This window comes from Scyliorhinus canicula, chromosome 1 (assembly GCF_902713615.1).
Source record: "Scyliorhinus canicula chromosome 1, sScyCan1.1, whole genome shotgun sequence".
NCBI classification, from domain to species: Eukaryota; Metazoa; Chordata; class Chondrichthyes; order Carcharhiniformes; family Scyliorhinidae; genus Scyliorhinus; species Scyliorhinus canicula.
The window spans coordinates 81,749,706-81,768,101 of NC_052146.1; the positions used below are offsets into that span (position 1 = coordinate 81,749,706).

At 44.2% G+C, this 18,396-nt stretch overlaps 1 protein-coding gene across 1 annotated transcript in view; it reads right to left on the bottom strand.

The window, feature by feature from the left end:
• The window catches only part of si:dkey-91m11.5 (PH_BCR_vertebrate and RhoGAP_Bcr domain-containing protein), a 373,564-nt gene that overhangs the window by 254,356 nt on the left and 100,812 nt on the right, over nucleotides 1-18,396 (bottom strand). The window contains exon 2 of the mRNA XM_038794107.1: nucleotides 3,884-4,068. Within this exon, the coding sequence (XP_038650035.1) occupies nucleotides 3,884-4,068 (185 nt within the window). The remainder of the gene's footprint in view (nucleotides 1-3,883; nucleotides 4,069-18,396) is intronic.

Here is an 18,396-nt window from a genome sequence, read left to right on the forward strand (position 1 = left end):
AAAAGAGCTCTCAATGTTACGTAGCCCATTATTTTCTGCATGCTAGCACTGTCCTGTGTGCTTATATTTTATCGAGTGACAATGCTGTCAGTTTGCATCACATTTTTCAAGTTCATTTAAGCTTGAAACCTACAGGTATATTGTGCTGCTCCACACTGGAATGATTTCTGAGTTCACATTGATTGGTTTAAAATACAGAAGTTCAGTTCAATGGTATTAATATAAAGGACGGATTCTCCGGCCTTGTTGCGCTTTCGTTCAAGCACAAGGCGGCCGGTGAATAGTGGAAGAGACAGTTTGGGATCTCGTCATTGGCAAGAAACCAATTATTCACCACTTAAGCCCCATTTCCACACAAGAGTGACCCCTATCCCGTTATTCAGCGGCCTCCCCAGCAAGTGTTCACACTACCACCGATTAGTGCTCCTTCTGAAAAACATGAACCTGGCGGAAGGGCTTCTGTGGGAGACGAGGAGGTGAGTAGCCATCTTTGCTCACCAGCAAAGAGCTGGGGGTGCTGGGATTGCCACCCCAGTGCTCGGCGGGGCAGGAGGCAATCTCTCGCGTCATAATCATGCCAACTCCTAGATTGTGTACACTCATTCCAGAGGCAACCCTTGTCCCTGCCCATCTGCCCCACCCCCTACTGGAGGCCTCTGGCTGGGCGGTTGAGGACTATTGCTAATAGGGAATTGGCACTTGTGGTTAAGTGCGCACTTGACATATGCCAAGTGGATTCCAGTGGGTGGGCGGACCATGTAGCAAGTGGGAGTCATTACCGAGCATTCCAATCACACCTTAATGCCTGGGCACTGTGCTTGAACACCACACACGCAACATCCGAACACCCAGGAGATGGGGCCCTGCTCTGGGGACATGTCCGCGGCCCGAGGGTGGGTGAGCGCTAACGGGGAGGGGGGGGCGGGGAAGATGCCTGGAAAGATAGGGGTCAGCCCGCATTGCAAAAGAAAGTGACGGAGGCATCATAAGAGGGATGGAACTTGAGTGAGCTGGCGCCCCACCTCCCGATCGGTGCCCATAGGGCCCTGGGGTCCACCTTAGGACAGTTGGTTCGAGTCTCAGCTGCCCCTGCAGCTTCTGGCTCTGCCAGCCCTGGTGGTTCCCCATGGTCCGCGCCATGGTGTCAACACCCTCGGCGATGCTCCTCCGTGACTGAGACATGCATTGCAGTGCCTCAGCCATGCCCACCTGTGACGGGGACAAGCTCCGCAGCGTCTTGGCCATGACGATCTGAGAGAGGGACATCTCATCAAAGTCAGCCTGGTACTGGGATGGCATCCCCCAGCCAGGCAGTCATTCTGCCGAGACCCTCAGCCATGGCCGTCACCGACTACACAACGCCTTGGACATCTTCACTCATGGTACTGACGTCGTGCACAAGGCTCCCCACTGCAGTCGCCACCCTAGAAGTATTGGCCTCGGTGCCACTCATTGCTAGCGCCATCTCCTGTGCCTGTAGCCTCTAAGAGTCCTCCGAGTTGCTATGGATCTGCTGGTGCGACGCTAACATCTCCCTCTGAATATCCTGACCGCTCCCTATCGTTTTCATCAGCTCCGGGTAACCCACTTCCAGAGGCTCTGCATTAGGCTGCGACCCAGCTGGGTCCTGGAATCCATCAGCCCTCCAACTGCTGTCTCGCCAGGGGTTTCCTGCCGCTACCTGATATACATCAGCAGCAGTATGGTGCTCACCAGATTGTGCCCCAGAATCCTGGCCACTAACATTTCCCACCAATGTGTGTGTATCTGCCCTTGTGGAGGGTGGATGCTGCGACCATGGTGGCATCCTCGGAGCTCTTCTCCGAGGTGTTCTCCTCGGAGTCAGGAGAGAGGCCACTCAGGATGGGCCAGCGCCGTCGCCTGGAGGACCTGAAGGAGAATGGATATGTGGTCAATGGGAGGGATGGGTCATTCTGTAAGGCAATCATGTCTGACAGGTTTCCTGGGTGGAGGCTGGAGGTTCCTCACCTCTGCAGCGTCCGCCAGTCTCTGCGTGGCTGACCGATCTGCTCTCGGCCACCCCAGTCAGCTCCAGGGCCTGCTCCTCGAAGGAGGTGAGGATTCTGATGTCCAGAACCCTCCGCCAGTCTGGGCCTTCTCCCGCCAACTGTGGGAGAGCTTTTCCTGTGTAGACATAGAGGGGGCATCATGAGCCACACACATAGTTCACAGTGATGAGGAGAAGTGGGAGGGAGAGGGGTGCGAAGGTGGGGTGAGGGGGGCGGGAGGGCTGGGTGCCACTTGGAGAGTTGGGTGGGAACGTTGGTGTCTACTCACTTGTGCTGCCCAGCGTAGGTTGTTGACCTCGACCCTCATATTGTTCGAACTAACAGCTGCCACCTCCTCATCTCACCCTCCAGGACCCCCGGGGGAACAGGACATTCCCCGGGGGAACAAGTCTCCATTGCGTCCAGGAGCCGTCCCCGGTCAGCGTCCTGAATCTTGGGTTGGTCTCCTCGGCGGCATTATTGCGAAATGGCTGAAGTTGGCTGAGCAAGTGCAGTTTAAGTGCTGTTCGACCTTGTTAGCGGGAGGCTGGTGAGCGCGGTCCCAACAAATCGGCTGGCGAGGTGCTATTTGTGGCGAGAAGCCTGTGAGGCCTCGTTAAGTAGACCAATTAATGTTGAATTGCGTTGCCGGTTTCGCTGGGCCAAGCGCAGTGAAGCTCCCGGCAATTCCCGCTCACTACCAAACTTAGAAATCTTTCCAAATTGTGCCCCAAAATTAGCTGCAAATAACAAATATATAAGACACTGCTCTAAGCACAAGCAGCTACAATTTTATTGTACTTCTTTGAAAGGACTAAATCCTTTAAATTCCAAATAACTTCTCCAATTTGTTGAATTAATTGACAGAATTCCTCCACCTCAGACGGTTCCCATTTATTTCAAGACTTGAGTCTTTGGATCCAACATGAGCTACTTATTAGCAATGGAAGGATCTACGGGTTAATTGAAAGGGACAGACAGCACAGAAAAAAAACAGATTACCACATTTTGTATCAGAAAAACACCTAGTACACCCAAAAATTATGTTCTACTTCCCTTTTTTTGCAACTTTATACTTTAACTGATGTGGGCACAATTTAATCCATTTTGTATTGAAATAAAGTCTCAAATTAAGCAATAAAATTCAACGAACAGTACAATCAACTTAAAATAAGCTTAACGTTACATCAATATCACACTTTACTGTATGAAATCCTATGCACGAAAAAAACCAAACACAAATTCATGTCAAACTCAACCAGATTGCTTTAAAAAAAATGAACTATTTGGAACTGCTTTGTACTTAGTACTTAGTTTCTTCCAACAGGATAAAGGCATCCAATAGAATATCCGATCTTAAACTTATCAGGGCTACTTTCGTTTTTTCCAAAGTGTGTATCTAGTCGATTCTATCATGAAGATAGTAACTCAAAAAAAATCCATTGTGTGTGTGAAACAGCAGCATGAAACCACTAATTACAGGACAGCAATATTGGCTCTTTTGATGAGTAAGAGAAAACACAAAATTAATGCACACACATCTGAATGGAAAAAGGCTATCTGAAACCATTTCAATTTTATGTCAGTATAAATCCAAAATGACTGCTCTTGCAAACTTTTGTCTGGTTTTTATTGTGAACAACCTGAAAATGCAGCTGCTTTTTCTGCTTACACAACAGCATGCAGTGTTAATGAGCATTTAATGATTGACCTCAATAGCCTTTGATTTATTATAAAGCAGTGTTGTTCAGAAGCTGCTCCACTAATCCATTTATGTAACCACATAGTGCATTTTGGTTTAATTACTTCACACAATTTCATTCTTCCCTATGCATTTGTATTGGATTATATTGTTTCATAATACATCAACTCACCGATTTAGTTGATTCCAAGGACCCAGATGATATGGTGTCCCTGCTACCCCGACTTTTGGAACTGAGCTGAGGTGACGATGAAGGTGAATCGTCTATGTAGGGCATGGTTTCCTGATTCCGTCTTTGTTCTTCAACTCTATCCGCATCATATGAATAGATTGGCATCGTGTTGCTGTAGAGTATATCTAGAGAATTGGAAGTACAAATCAGATAAAACATCACTGAAGTGGAGGATTCATCAACAGTGCAAGCTGGGATCATCAAAACTGCAAATTTTGCAGAGCAGAACGCTCCCTTAAGTCTCCAGTATTCACATACTCCAGTTTGACATGTGCCTCAGCCATGGAATTTAAAAAGGAATTTAAAAGAGCAGCACGGTGGCATTAAGGGCAACATGGTGGCACTGTGGTTAGCACTGCTGCATCACAGCGCCAGGGACACGAGTTCAATTCTATCCTTGGTGCCTGTCTGTGTGGAGTTTACACATTGTGCCCGTGACTGTGTGGGTTTCATCCAGGTGCCCTGGTTTCCACCCACTGTCCAAACATGTGCAGGTTAGGTGGATTGACCATGATTTTAAAAAATTACAGTATAGCATGCAGGGTAGGTGAGGTTACTGGGATAGGGCCTAAGTAGGGTTCTCTTTCAGATAGTTGGTGCAGACTCAACGGGCTGAATTGCCTCCTTCTGCAATGGAGGAATTCCAAGATTCTAATATCTGAATTTTATGGGGTCATTATCGGACGGTTTGCTGACATGTTTTGAAGACTAATTTTGTCTTCTTAACACTGTCAATTATTTCCTTGTGTATTCTAACAGTCGCATAAGGTAATTAGAGCTGAGCAGATTCTATTAAATGAAGAAACTTTGAGTGCCAGTTTTTATAATCATGTGATACAATACAGAACAAGAGCTTAACTCAAGAGTTATAAGCTTTGAGAAAGTGTCATCTGGACTCGAAAGGTTAGCTCCATTCTCTCTCCACAGATGCTGTCAGACCTGCTGAGATTGTGCAATATTTTCTCTTTTTGTTTCCGATTCCAGCTTCCGCAGTAATTTGCTTTCATCCAGAGTTATCAAGGGCACCCCAAATCCCTTAATTAACCAGAGCTACTTTACCTTGAAACCAAATGTTCTCCCACTCTCACTACGTGTGAGCATTCCTACTGAAGTGTGTCCATTCTATTACCACCCCTAAGTTTGTCTCTGCCATGCTGACCCCCACCTTTATGATAGATGAAAGGTAATATTTTTGGTTGTATGCCAATTGTTATATTGAATGGTCACATCAGTTTACAATGAGCTAAATATACAAAATAAACACTGTACAAACTTGCCAATAATTAAAATTGTCTGCCATTATAAGGCTGAACCCAGTTATGACCAAAACTAGCTACCATGAATATAGTATAATCATTAACAAATCCATTAGGGAACTCAGACGAAACTACTTTGCCCAAAGAGTTGTTAGGATGTAGAATCCGCTACCACGTGAGCAACTGAAGCTCCTTGTAATTTTCAAAATTGTTTTTAATCCAATTTACTGTGTCAGTTTCTTCTCTTGCTTTCCTGAAAATAGTGACGCATGCTGTTGCAACACCATAGAAACTTGCTATCTTCTGATATCTCACCCAAGTGATCATGGGCAACAGTAAATTGTCAGCAAGTTATTCAACGTGTTGAGAATATCACAGCTGCTTTCATTCAACATCACATGCACAGTTAAGACTGAACTTAATCGGACTCTTGAAGAGCAGACTGGGATGCAGGAAGTTGGGCAGAGAATCAGTCAAAAGTCATGAGGTTGGGGGGGGTGGGAGGAGATGCCTGTCACTTTCCCAACGTTGCAGAGTTCTAATAGTGGTAGGGTAGATGGGGAATCCCATCCAGAGGCCAATTGAAACCCTTAAGTTAACAATTAATATTTTACCAGCGGCGAGTGGACCCTCATCTCTTGGGGAGATAGACTGACTCGTAAAATATGGTAATCTCCCTGTGGGCTTGGGTACTCTGTAGCCCACGGACAGCCCCCACCATGGAAACACCCCCACCTACCCTCATCAACCACCACCCATCTTCATCGCTGTAGCCTCCACGGCCAGCGGAACCCCAACACCGTTTAATTTCCTCTGGGGAAGATGCAATATCTGCAATGACCACCTCTCCAGTGGCGCTGCTGGGACTATGGAGCTGCCAGCCCTCTGATTAAAGGGACAGAAGCCAAACAATCAGGATATCAATTGCCTGATTGCTAAAGAATTCAATCAGGGCTCGCAAAATAGCATTGCCCCTGTCATTTTGCCCCAACAAAATGCAGCAGGAGTCACCAGATAAAAATTAGGATTGCAGATACATGGGAGCTGAGGCTAATGTTGGACTTCTGCTACACTTTTAATCAAAAACAAAGTTTATTCTACGAATTTAGTTAACATTTTTATAAATACACACAGTAAGCATTTTTATCAACTACAGTAGTCCCCCGTTATACCGTGCTCCGCAATACCGGTTCGCGATATACCGCGGGGGGGCTTATGGACCCCAACTGTCAGTTGTGTCAATTTCAGCGGCCGGCTCACTTTGATCCGGAGAGGGAAGCTGCTCTCTCACTGAAACAATCAGCCTGCCGCTGAAATTGACACTGCCGGCTGCTCTCTCCCTCCAATCAGAAACATTAAAACTTAAAAGTTGGATTGGAGGGAGAGAGCAGCGGGCAGTGTCAATTTCAGCGGCCGGCTGATTGTTTCAGTGAGAGCAGCTTCCCTCTCCGGATCAAAGTGAGCCGGCCGCTGAAATTGACACTGCCCGCTGCTCTCTCCCTCCAATCCAACTTTTAAGTTTTAATGTTTCTGATTGGAGGGAGAGAGCAGCCGGCAGTGTCAATTTCAGCGGCCAGCTCACTTTGATCCGGAGAGGGAAGCTGCTCTCTCACTGAAGCAATCAGCCGGCCGCTGAAATTGACACTGCCGGCTGCTCTCTCCCTCCAATCAGAAACATTAAAACTTAAAAGTTGGATTGGAGGGAGAGAGCAGCGGGCAGTGTCAATTTTAGCGGCCGGCTGATTGTTTCAGTGAGAGAGCAGCTTCCCTCTCCGGATCAAAGTGAGTCGGCCGCTGAAATTGACACTGTTTTAATTAGATCCACGATGGGGGTTTTAAATTTATTTTAAAATCTATGCTAGCGCTTCCCATTGTGAGTCTACGGGGGTCTGACCTCTCCCCCCACCCCCCGTAGACTCTCAATGGGAAGCGCTAGCATAGATTTTTAAATAAATTTAAACCCCCCATCGTGGATATCCGCGGCTCGGATGCAACGCGGGTGGCTGTCTTGGACCCCAACACCCGTGTTATAAAGGGGGACTACTGTACCAACATAAATACCCCACACAGCTACAGTACTCTATGTACAACCCTTAATTAATTCCCCCTTTAGCTATTCCAATTTAATAACAAGATCCCATAAACCAGAAAACCCTTTTCAAAGGGGTGGCCTAGCACATAAGACCTTGGACAGATGCTCCTGTTTCTTTCCCAAAACAGGTTTGAATTTCTTCCAGAAAACAGATATTTCTTTTCAAGTTATCAAGCAGTCTGGAAACAGTTTTTAAAAAGCACATAGAGAAAAAACCTTATTTCAACCTGTGCAGAACAAAACCAGTTCAAATGCAAAGCAAAAATAAAACCAACTCCCAGAGCCACAGCCTAGCTCCACCCACACAATGACATCACTGAAGCCATGTGATAAGACAAAAGCATTTCTTAAAGGGACACTCCCATGATAGTTATCACAATCAGAAACCTTCCAATTTGTATGGCTTTTGATAACAGTAATATTAGAAGGTGTAAATTGGTGCCTGGTACAGTGCATCACTTGTCTGTTAAGTATTTTTGTAATTGTCACAAGTCTTGTGGGCTGCAATGCCAATGGCAAACTGACAAACAACTGAGCCTATGTGCAGTACAATTTTAATGAACTGTTTATATCAAATTGAATTGTTAAAATTGACCGAGGTTTATTCTGCAATTATTTGTTAAAACGCAGCTAAATCACCTGATATATTATCAGCTAATCCTCCAAGACGGACCTGTTACTCCACTTGAAAATTTTTCAGTGATTAAAGAATTCCATGGTGCTGTGAGGCAGCAGTGCTAACCACTGTACCGCCTCAACTTCAGCAAGGCTGATAGCAAAGGTAGGATCCCATGGGATCCAAGGAAATTTGGCAAATTGGATACAGAACTGGTTGAGGGCAGGAAGCAGAGGGTGATGGTCAAGGGGTGTTTTTCTGGCTAGAAGTCCGTGTCCAGAGCCCTTGCTGTTCATGGTTTATATAAATTATTTAGATATGAATGTATCTAACCGACGGAGGGTTGGTCAGTAAGTTTACAGATAATATGAAAACTGGTGGGGGTAGTAAATAGTGAGGAGTAAATAGTGAGGAGGATAGCATTCGATTACAGGAGGATATAGATGGGCTGGTCAGATGGGCTGATCAGCGACAAATGGAATTCAATCCTGATCAGTCTTAGGTGATACACTTGGGCAAGACAAACAAGGCAAGGAAATACATGATAAATGGTAGGACCCTGGGAAGCACCCAGGTTCAGAAGGACCTTGGTGTCCAGATCGTCACCACCTCTGGGTTAAAAAGTTTTTCCCTCAGATCCCTCCAACCTCCTGCCCCTCACCTTGAACTTGTCCCCTCATAACTGATACTTCAACTAAGGGGAACAGCTGCTCCCTATCCACTCTGTCCATGCCCCATAATCTTGTACACTTTGATCAGGTTGCCCCTTAGTCGTCTCTGCTCCTGCGAAAACAACCCAAGCCTATTCAACCTCTCTCCATAACTTAAATGTTCCAACCAAGTCATCATCCTGATGAATCGCCTCTGCACCCCCTCCAGTGCAATAACATCCTTCCTATAATGTGGCTACCAGAATAGCACTCCAGCTGTCGCCTCAACTAAGTTCAACTAAGTTCTATATAACTCCAACAAGACTTTCCTGCTTCTGTGATCTATGCCTCGATTGATAAAGGCAAGTGTCCCATATGCCATTTTCACCACACTATTAACCTGCCCTTCTGCCTTCAGAGATCTACTGACAAACGTGGCACGGTCCCTTTGTTCCTCGGAACTTCCCAGTGTCAGGCCATTCATTGAATACTTCCTTGTCACGTTATTCCTTCCAAAGTGTATCACCTCACACTTTTCAGGGTTAAATTCCATTTGCCACTTTTCTGCCCATTTGACCATCCCGTCTATATCTTCCTGTGACCTAACACACTCAACTTCACTTTTTTTTGGTTGAAAAATATTTTATCGAGGCATTTTATATATATATATATATTTATATGTAAATACCCCTCCCCCGCTGATATCTTAACTATTTTCGAAGAAGTCGATGAACGGCTGCCATCTCCAGGCAAACCCCTCCACAGACGCTCAAAAGGCGAACTTTATCTTCTCCAGCCTGAGGAACTCTGCCAGGTCACTCACCCAAACCCCAGCTTTCAGCGACCCCAAGTCACATCATTCCAATAGATACGTCTCTGGGCTACCAGGAAGCAAAGGCCAAGCCATCGGCCTCTCTTGCCCCCTGGACCCCCGGGTCTTCTGACACTCCAAAAGATCGCCACCTGTGGACTCAGGACCACCTTCACCTTCAAGACCTCCGATGTAATGTCGACAAACACCGGCCAGAATCCCTCAAGTGGACTGGCACAAAACATGTGACATGATTCACGGGCCCACCCGCGCACCACCCACATCTATCCTCCACCCTTTAAAAAACCTGCCTATCCGGGCCTATCTTTACGTTTCAAGGTCATTATTGGAAGGGATAAGGATAGTCCAGAAATCAAGTGTCTGAATTGGGGGAAGGCTGATTTCAATATCATTAGACTGGATCTGGCAAACATAGACTGGGAGCAGCGACTTGCAGGTAAATCTACATTTGGAAATTGGGAGTCTTTTAAAGGCAAAATAGTTCAGGGCCAACGTGCTCCTCTCAAGAGTGAAGGGCAAAGGTGGAAAGTCCAGGGAACCCTGGATGTCAAGGGATATCAAGCATTTGATAAAGGGAAAAAAAGCATATGGTAGGTATTGAGCACTAAAAATCGGGAGTCCCTTCAGGAGTATAGAGAGTGCAGGGGGTGATTAAAAAATAAATTAGGAAGGCAAAGAAGGGCCATGAAATATCATTAGCAGATAGGATTAAGGAAAACCTCAAGGCATCTGATAAGTATATTTGAACAAGATGACAACTAAGAGTTGGGCCCATTAGGGACCAAAGGGGCAATCTGTGCTCAGGCAAGGTCTTAAACGAATATTTTTCCATTCACAAAGTAGAAACACATGGTAGCCAGAAATTTCAGTTACGACAGTGAAGTTCTAAAGCAGGTTAAAATGAATAAGGATGAGGTATTAGAAGTTTTAACAGGCGTAAAGTAAAGGTGCATAAATCCCCAGGGCCTGATGCTATGCATCCCAGGTTGCTTTGGGAGGCAAGGGAGTACATTGCTGGGGCCCTGACGGAGATATTTAAATCTTTGTTGGCCACAAGTAAAGTGCCAGATGACTGGAGGATAGCTAATATGGTACCTTTATTCAAGAAGGCAGCAGGGATAAGCCAAGTAATTGCTGGCTAGTTAGTCTAATGTCAGTGGTAGGGAAATTATTGGAAAAAATTCAGAGGGACAGGATTAATCAACACTTGGAAAGGCAGGGATTGATCAGAGATAGTCAGCACTGATTTGTTGGGAGATCCTCTCTAACTAAAAATTGAGTATTTTGAAAAGGTAATTAAATATATTGATGAGGGTAGCTCAGTTGATGTGGTTTACATGGATTTCAGTAAGGCCTTTGACATGTTCCCACATGGAAGGCTGGTCCAAAAGATTAGAGGCTGTGGGATCCAAGCCAAATTGGGTCCAAAATTGGCTTAATAGGAGGCAAAGGGTGATGGTGGAGGGTTGCTTTGTCATGGGAATGTCCCTTTAAGAAATGTGTGCCTTATCAAATGGTTTCAGTGATGTCATTGTGTGGGTGGAGCTGAGCTGTGGCTCAGTTTTACTTCTGGTTCAGACAGTGGGAGGCTGCATTCAGACAAAGGAAGTTTATTTTGGTCGCTCTCTCGATATATTAAAAGGTGTCCATATCACTTGATAATTTAAAAGTGATACCTGTTTTCTGTATAAAAAAAAATAAAAAAATTCACACCTACGGTTTTGTTAAAAGGGGGTTTTCTGGGGGTGGTTATCAAATTGACAGTTGAAAGGGAAGTTATTGAGAGTTTTATATGTGTGTGAGAGAGAGAGAGAATTGTAGGTGTGTGGGGGATTTATGTTTGTAGTTTATAAAAATGCTTATTGGGTTTGTTTATAAAAATGTTAATTGAATTTGTAGAATAAGCTTTGTTTTGTTTGAAAGTGCTCAAGACCTTGTTGAATAACACCTGAAAGGGAGGCCCTTGTGCTCCTCATAACCAAAATCTATAAACAGTTGTGGGTCAGGTGAACTCCATGATATACTTTGGTATTCTCTAAACCCTGGCCCATAACAGGTTTTGTGATTGGAAGCATGTGACCACCACAGGGATTGGTGCTGAGATCCTTGCTGCCTGCTGTATACATTAACAACTTGGATATGAATATAGAAGGCATAATTGGTAAGTCTGCGGATCACACGAAAATTGGTGTTTTGTTGATAGTGAGAAGGATAGTTGGACGGCACAGTGGTGCAATGGTTAGCACTGCTGCCTCATGGCACTGAGGACTCAGGTTCGATCCTGGCCTCGGGTCACTGTCCGTGTGGAGTTTGCACATTCTCCCCATGCCTGCATGGGTCTCACCCCCACAACCCAAAGATGTGCAGGATAGGTGGATTGGCCACGCTAAATTGCCCCTCAATTGGAAAAATAACAATTGGGTACTCTAAATTTATTTATTTATTTTTTTTAAAAGAGGATAGTCTTAGACTACAGACTGATATTGATCAGCTGTTAACTTGGGCAAAGCAATGGCAGATAGAATTTAATCCTGATAAGTGTGAGGTGATACATTTTGGTAAGTCGAATAGGGTGGAATATACACAATGAATGGCAGGCCCTCGGGAGTATTGAAGAACAAAGCGAGACTCTGAGCAAGCAACACCTTTCTAATAAAGTCTGACTAGTTGGTTGAGTAACCTACAGTGTGGCAACCTTTTCATCCTTTGTTTCTACTGTAAAGAAAAGCAGAACCTCTTAAAAATATAACAAAAGGGTATAGAAAAAGTGAGCTTTAAAGTATAATCACAGTAAAATTAATATTAGTTCACCGGGGTTCCAGAGTCAAAGTTCCAGAGACCAGAGGGTGTTTCCTTTGTGGTCGGGATTCCATCCCGATGCGTTTCTGGCTGGTTAAATGACTTGAAATTCCTTGAAATAAATTATGCTGTCGCACCATGAGCTTTTCTGTATGTAGATGATCTGGCAGGCGTTGATCAGCACTTTTAGGCCAAGCAGATTTTGTGAAGTTGAGATTGCTTACCTAGCCTGGCTGCTGGAGTTCTGACCAGTTGATGTTAAAAAGTAGTCTGGTTGCGAAGACCAGAGATGTAATATTAAACTGTCCAAAAAGCTGGAGGCTTAGATCATGTGATCTTCCTTCTCCACAATGACTTCAAAGGGGATGTTTAGCCAGCATCTGGTATTGGCTTTGGCTTCAGGACTGATACGGTCTCAGTCATTATAGTTGAAATAAGTGCCATCTCTGTTGAGACTCTGGCAATTGGGAAGCCATTCTCAGCAGACCCACTGACTGTTTAACAAGGTTGGCTTATCAAACGCAAATTACATCCCCGTAGTTCTCTTTGAAATTAGTCTGAACAATCCCAGGTGTGATGTGCGTCTCTATGTATAACGAGATGAAAACAGGGAAAATAATTATCTTATCCTTGAATCCTGGGGATAACTCTCAGACAGAGGATCAACCCTATGATTGGGTGACTTGTAGCTGCCACTTTTCTCTGTTCTGCATACAAGGGCCAGTTTTAAAAATGATTAGCCATAAGAATAAAGGTTTTTTATATAGATAGTGCTGGGCTTTTTTCCATGTCGTAGTAACCCAATACTATTAAAACTCTTGTATAATGTGTGTACATCGTATCAACCTTTGACATTATACATTCCTATGGCCACATTTATAATGGTACCAGGGTTGGATGTAGAACTTGAGTTAAATGCGAAGATAAGAAAAGTTGGGGATGTTCAATTTGGAGCAGAGAAAGTAAGGATAGATTTAATGGAGGTGCTTAAAATCATGAAGGGCATTGACTAGTAAGGAAATCCTATTTTTGGTTGCAGAGAGGCTGGTAACTAGAGGACACATATTTATGGTAACTGGCAAAAGAACCAAAGGAATGCCTTGAGGTTCTTAAATCTAGCTTTAGAACAGAGATGTAAAGAGTTACAGATCACTGTGCTTGTCGCAAGATGTGGTGATCTTTGCGACCCACACCACGTAAACTTCGCGACCCACCATTTTCGGTTATCTTTAATGCAGCAGGTGAGCTTGCTTGGTCCTCACAATCTAACTTGCTTTGTCATTCAATGTAAAATTTCTGTATGGGTTGTTCATGAGAGGTCCTGGAGCTTGAAAATGACTGTTGTAGAATGATCACAATAAAGCAGCATTTATATCAGCAAGAGAAAAGCAAAATATTGCACTTACTGGAAATTGGAACAGAAACAGAAATTGTTACAAGTACTCAGCAGATCAAGCAGTTTCAGTGGAGAGAGAAAGAGGGCAACACCAGACTTTGATGCCATCTTAAAAAGAAGTGACCTATTGCATTGCATCAGATCAAACAAAGAGGATGTGAAAAAGAGGGCATGATTGGTTCCCTTATTGTATGTTAATCGTGAGGATGGTTTAATCATACTAATAAAGGGTTTATGTTTATTTGTGTCATAATTTATCTTTATTAAATTGTTTGTTTTTTTAAAATAAATTCAGAGCATCCAATTATTTTTCTTTCCAATCAAGGGGCAATTTAACATGACCAAAGGGTATCTGGTCTCTCCAGCGCAAAGCTTAGTGCTTTTACCATTTGTTTTTTGTAGAAACGTGTTGTGAATTGTTTTAATAATCAGAGTATCCACCCCCCCTCCCCGTACATTGGTACTGAGGGGAGGGTACCCTGTTTCTCCAACACAAAATGAGTGTTTGTACCGTTTGGCCTTGTATATATTTTTTTACTGTTTTAATAAAAAGATATGGCCAAACCGCCTACCCTCCACATCTTTGCGTTGTGGGGTGAGACCCACGCAGACACTGGGAGAATGTGCAAACTCCACATGAACAGTGACCTGGGGCCAGAATTGAACACAGGTCCTCGGCACTGTGAGGCAGCAATGCTAATCATTGTGCCACCATGCCGCCCTATTACAATTGTTTATTATTTGACAATCACCATATTGTGTTGCGAACATCACCTCTTGGAAGTTTCCCTCCAAGTTATAGACCATCCAAACTTGGAAATATATCGCTCTTCCTTCACTGTTGCTGGATCAAAATCCTGGAAATCCCTCCCTAACAGCACAGCGGGTGTCCCTACACCACATAGGCTGCAGCAATTCAAGAAGGCAGCTCACCACCCCCTTCCCAAAGGCAATAGGGAAAGGCAATAAATGGTGGTCTCGGCAGCAATGTCCACATCCCACGAACAAATTTTTAAAAATTACTTGAGCATTGATAGCCAGCACCACCAATCCTCACCAACCCCACCGCCCCCAGACAATTTCCATACCCAATGATGGCCCTCCGGCCAAAACATTTTCCCAAAGCAGTTCTATAAGAGCTAAATGCCAACACTAATATCTATCGAAGATGTGTTAAAATATAAAAATTAAATGAAAATGTCCACGGTCAAGGTTTGGATCGAACTATTAGACTACTGATCTCAATGGTTTAATCAACTGATGCCAAATAAGTGACCTTTGATCTTAGCAAAATCACGATTGCTTTGTTGCCTAATTACAGTACAGTAGTGTTTCAAAAGGACAAACATGTTGGAGCAGGTTGCTTTCTGGAACTGTGTGTTCTTCATCAATGTGCCTGAGCCAAAGCAAATTTAAAATAAAGGCTCTTTATTGAGTTGTGTAGACAGATGTGGCAACTTTAGTCTCAAGTCTAGCTCTGAGGAATGAAAAGCAGCCAGTCATGACTAATTCATTCAACCAAGTCAGAGAATATTCATAGAGTTTGTTTCAATGATAAGGCTAGTCACATCCCCAGTGACAGCCTTGGAATCTCTGCCGAACAAAATGTTTGCACGACTGAATCTCCTGTTTGTGATTTTCATTACTCATCTAGAAAAGGAGTTGAATTAAACGGTTCTCAAATTCACAGATGATTTCAAAATGTGAGTAATTAGGCTAAATCAGAGGGCTGCAGGGCAATCTATCTAAGTATAATTTAGTGTTATGTTTTTGCTGCTCGCAATGCAGTCTCCTCTAAATTGGGGAAACAAAACGCAAACTGGGTAAATGTTTCGATGGAACATCTATATTCGGTCCACAATTGTGATCCTAAGTTGATTTTAATGCTCTGCCCACTCCTGCATTTGGCCTTGGCCCCCTGCACTATTCCAATGAGTTAATGTAAGTTCAGGAGACAGCATTTCATCGTCCGATTACATGCTTCATACCCTCCTGGACTCCCAGAGTTCAACAATTTTGGACCAGAACCTTTGCCTCATTTTTTTCTCCGGGCTAAATCTGACAGAATTTAAGTGATCACACAGATCTTATTTAGATGGACTTCCAAAAGGCAGATTATTAGGTAAAATTCAAGTTCACGGAATTGAAGCCCAGTTATTGGCTTCTGTTTTGGAATTTAACTGAGTGCCACTCATTGTCAATTTTCCTAAACCTTTAAATACCACATGCTATTGATCACATTTCATCTGGACCTTTCATCAAAAGTCCTATAATTTGCCACTTAGGTGCTTTACTGCTCCGTGCTTACTGGGCAGCTTATGGGCTTAGCATTGTGGCTTCACAGCGCCAGGGACCCAAGTTCAAATCCCGGCTTCGGTCACTGTCTGTGCAGAGAGTACATGTTCTCCCCGTATCTGCATGTGTTTCCTCCGGGTGCTCCGGTTTCCTCCCACAAGTCCCAAAAGATGTGCTGTCAGGTAATTTGGACATACTGAATTCTCTCTCGGAGTACCCGAACAGGCGACTAGGGGCTTTTCACAGTAACTTCATTGCAGCATTATTGTGTACCTACTTGTGAAAATAAAAGATCATTATTATACTGGTTTCAGCCAAGTATTTTGATGTACAGTAACGTAAAGATAAAGTCGCCATAGTCCCAGATGACCATAGGCTGCTTTCCCCGTTGAGGGGGAGAGCTGACTGATGGCGATTTAACCTGAGAATAACCACACCTCAGGCAAGGAGCAATGTTGAGAAGGCGTGGCCTTCATGAATAACCTCAGCCGCTACGGGAATTGAACCCGCGCTGCTGGCCTCGCTCTGCATCATGAACCAGCTGTATAGCCAATTGAGCTAAACCAGCCCCCATGATTGGTGAACAAGTGTCGAGTGTACATCGACTGAATGACATGTTCAGCTACATGTCATCATAGAATTCCAACAGTGCAGAAGGAGGCCATTCGACCCAACGAGATTACACTGACCCTCTCCCCGTAACCCTACCTAACCTTTTAGACTCTAAGGGACAATTTAGCATGGCCAATCCACCTCACCTGCATACCTTTGGACTGTGGGTGGAAATCGGAGCTCTCGAAGGAAACCCACACAGCTACGGGAAGAATGTACAAACTTCACACGGTCACCCAAGGTCAGAATCGAACCCAGGTCCCTGCCGCTGTGAGGCAGCAGTGCTAACCACTGCCACCGTGTCATATAGTCTGTGACCATACTTTAGATGAAAAGAGTAGTAAACCTAAGGATTGAGAGAATTTTAGACACCAACAAACAACAATAAAAAAAGAGAGGGCGAAAATAAATAAGATATATAAATGAAATATATAGATTGTAAGAGTTTGGGCAAGTATGTAAAAAGGAATTTAACAGAATCACAGAATTGTTATGGCGCAGAAGGAGGCCAATTCGGCTCACCTTTCCTGCACTGGTTCTCCAAATGAGCATAATGATTTAGTGCTGTTCCATATCCTCTATTCAAATAATCTTCTAATGCCCTCTGGAATGTCTCAATTGAACCTGCCTTCCACCGCACTTCCAGGCAGTGCAATCCAGCCCCCAACCACTCACTGTGTGAAGAAGCTTTTCCTCACATCGCATTTGCTTCTTTTGCAAATCACTTTAAATCTGTGTCCTCTCGTTCTTGATCTTTTTATGAGTGGAACAGTTTCTCCCGATCTACTCTGTCCAGCCCTCATGATTTTGAGCATCTCAATCAAATTTCCTCTTAACCTTCTTCTCTTCAAGGGCAACAGTCCCAACCTCTCCAATCTGTCTTCATAACTGAAGTTTCTCACCCCTGGAACCTAACCCCTTTTGCACTCTCTCCACTGCGTTTACATCCTTCCTATAGTGTGGCACCCAGAACTGTACAAAATATTCCAGCTGAAGTCTAACTAGTGTCTTGTATAAGTCCAGCATAACCTCCTTGTTCTTGTACTCTATGCCTCCATTAATAAAGCCCAGAATACTACATGTTTTATTAACTGCTCTTTCCACCTGTCCTACCACCTTCAGTGATCTATGCACGTATACACCCAAGACCCTCTGCTCCTGTCTCCTAAGAATTTTACCCCTTATTTTACCTTATTCCTCAACGTTCGTCCGACCAAAATGCATGACCTCACACTTCTCCACATTGAACCTCAGCTGTCACTCATCTGCCCACTCCACCAACTTGTCCAAGTACTTTTGAAGTTCCACACAGTCCTCCTCACAGTTTACAATACTTCCAAATTTTAGATCATCCACATACTCTGAAATTTTGCCCTATACACCAAAATCTAGATCATTAATATAGGTCAGAAAAAGCAAGGGATCCAATATTGATCCCTAGGGAGCTCCACGACAAACCTTTCCCCAATCTGAAAAATATCCATTGACCGTTACTCTTTGCTTCCTATTATTCAGCCAATTTTGTATACATGTTGTTACTGTTCCTTATTCCATGAGCACAGTAGTTAGCACTGTTGCTTCACAGCGCCAGGGACCTGGGTTCGATTCCCGGCTTGGGTCACTGTGCAGAGTCTGCACATTCTCCACATGTTTGCATGGGTTTCCTCCAGGGGCTCAGGTTTCCTCCCACAAGTCCTGAAAGACGTGCTGTTAGGTGATTTGGACATTTTGAATTCTCCCTCTGTGTACCCGAACAGGCCCCGTAGTGTAGCGACTAGGGGATTTTCACAGTAACTTCAATGCAGTTATAATGCAAGCCTACTTGTGACACTAATAAAGATTATTATATGTTTTCTCACAAGTCTGTTGTGTCGCACTGTATCGAATGCCTTTTGAAAGTCCATG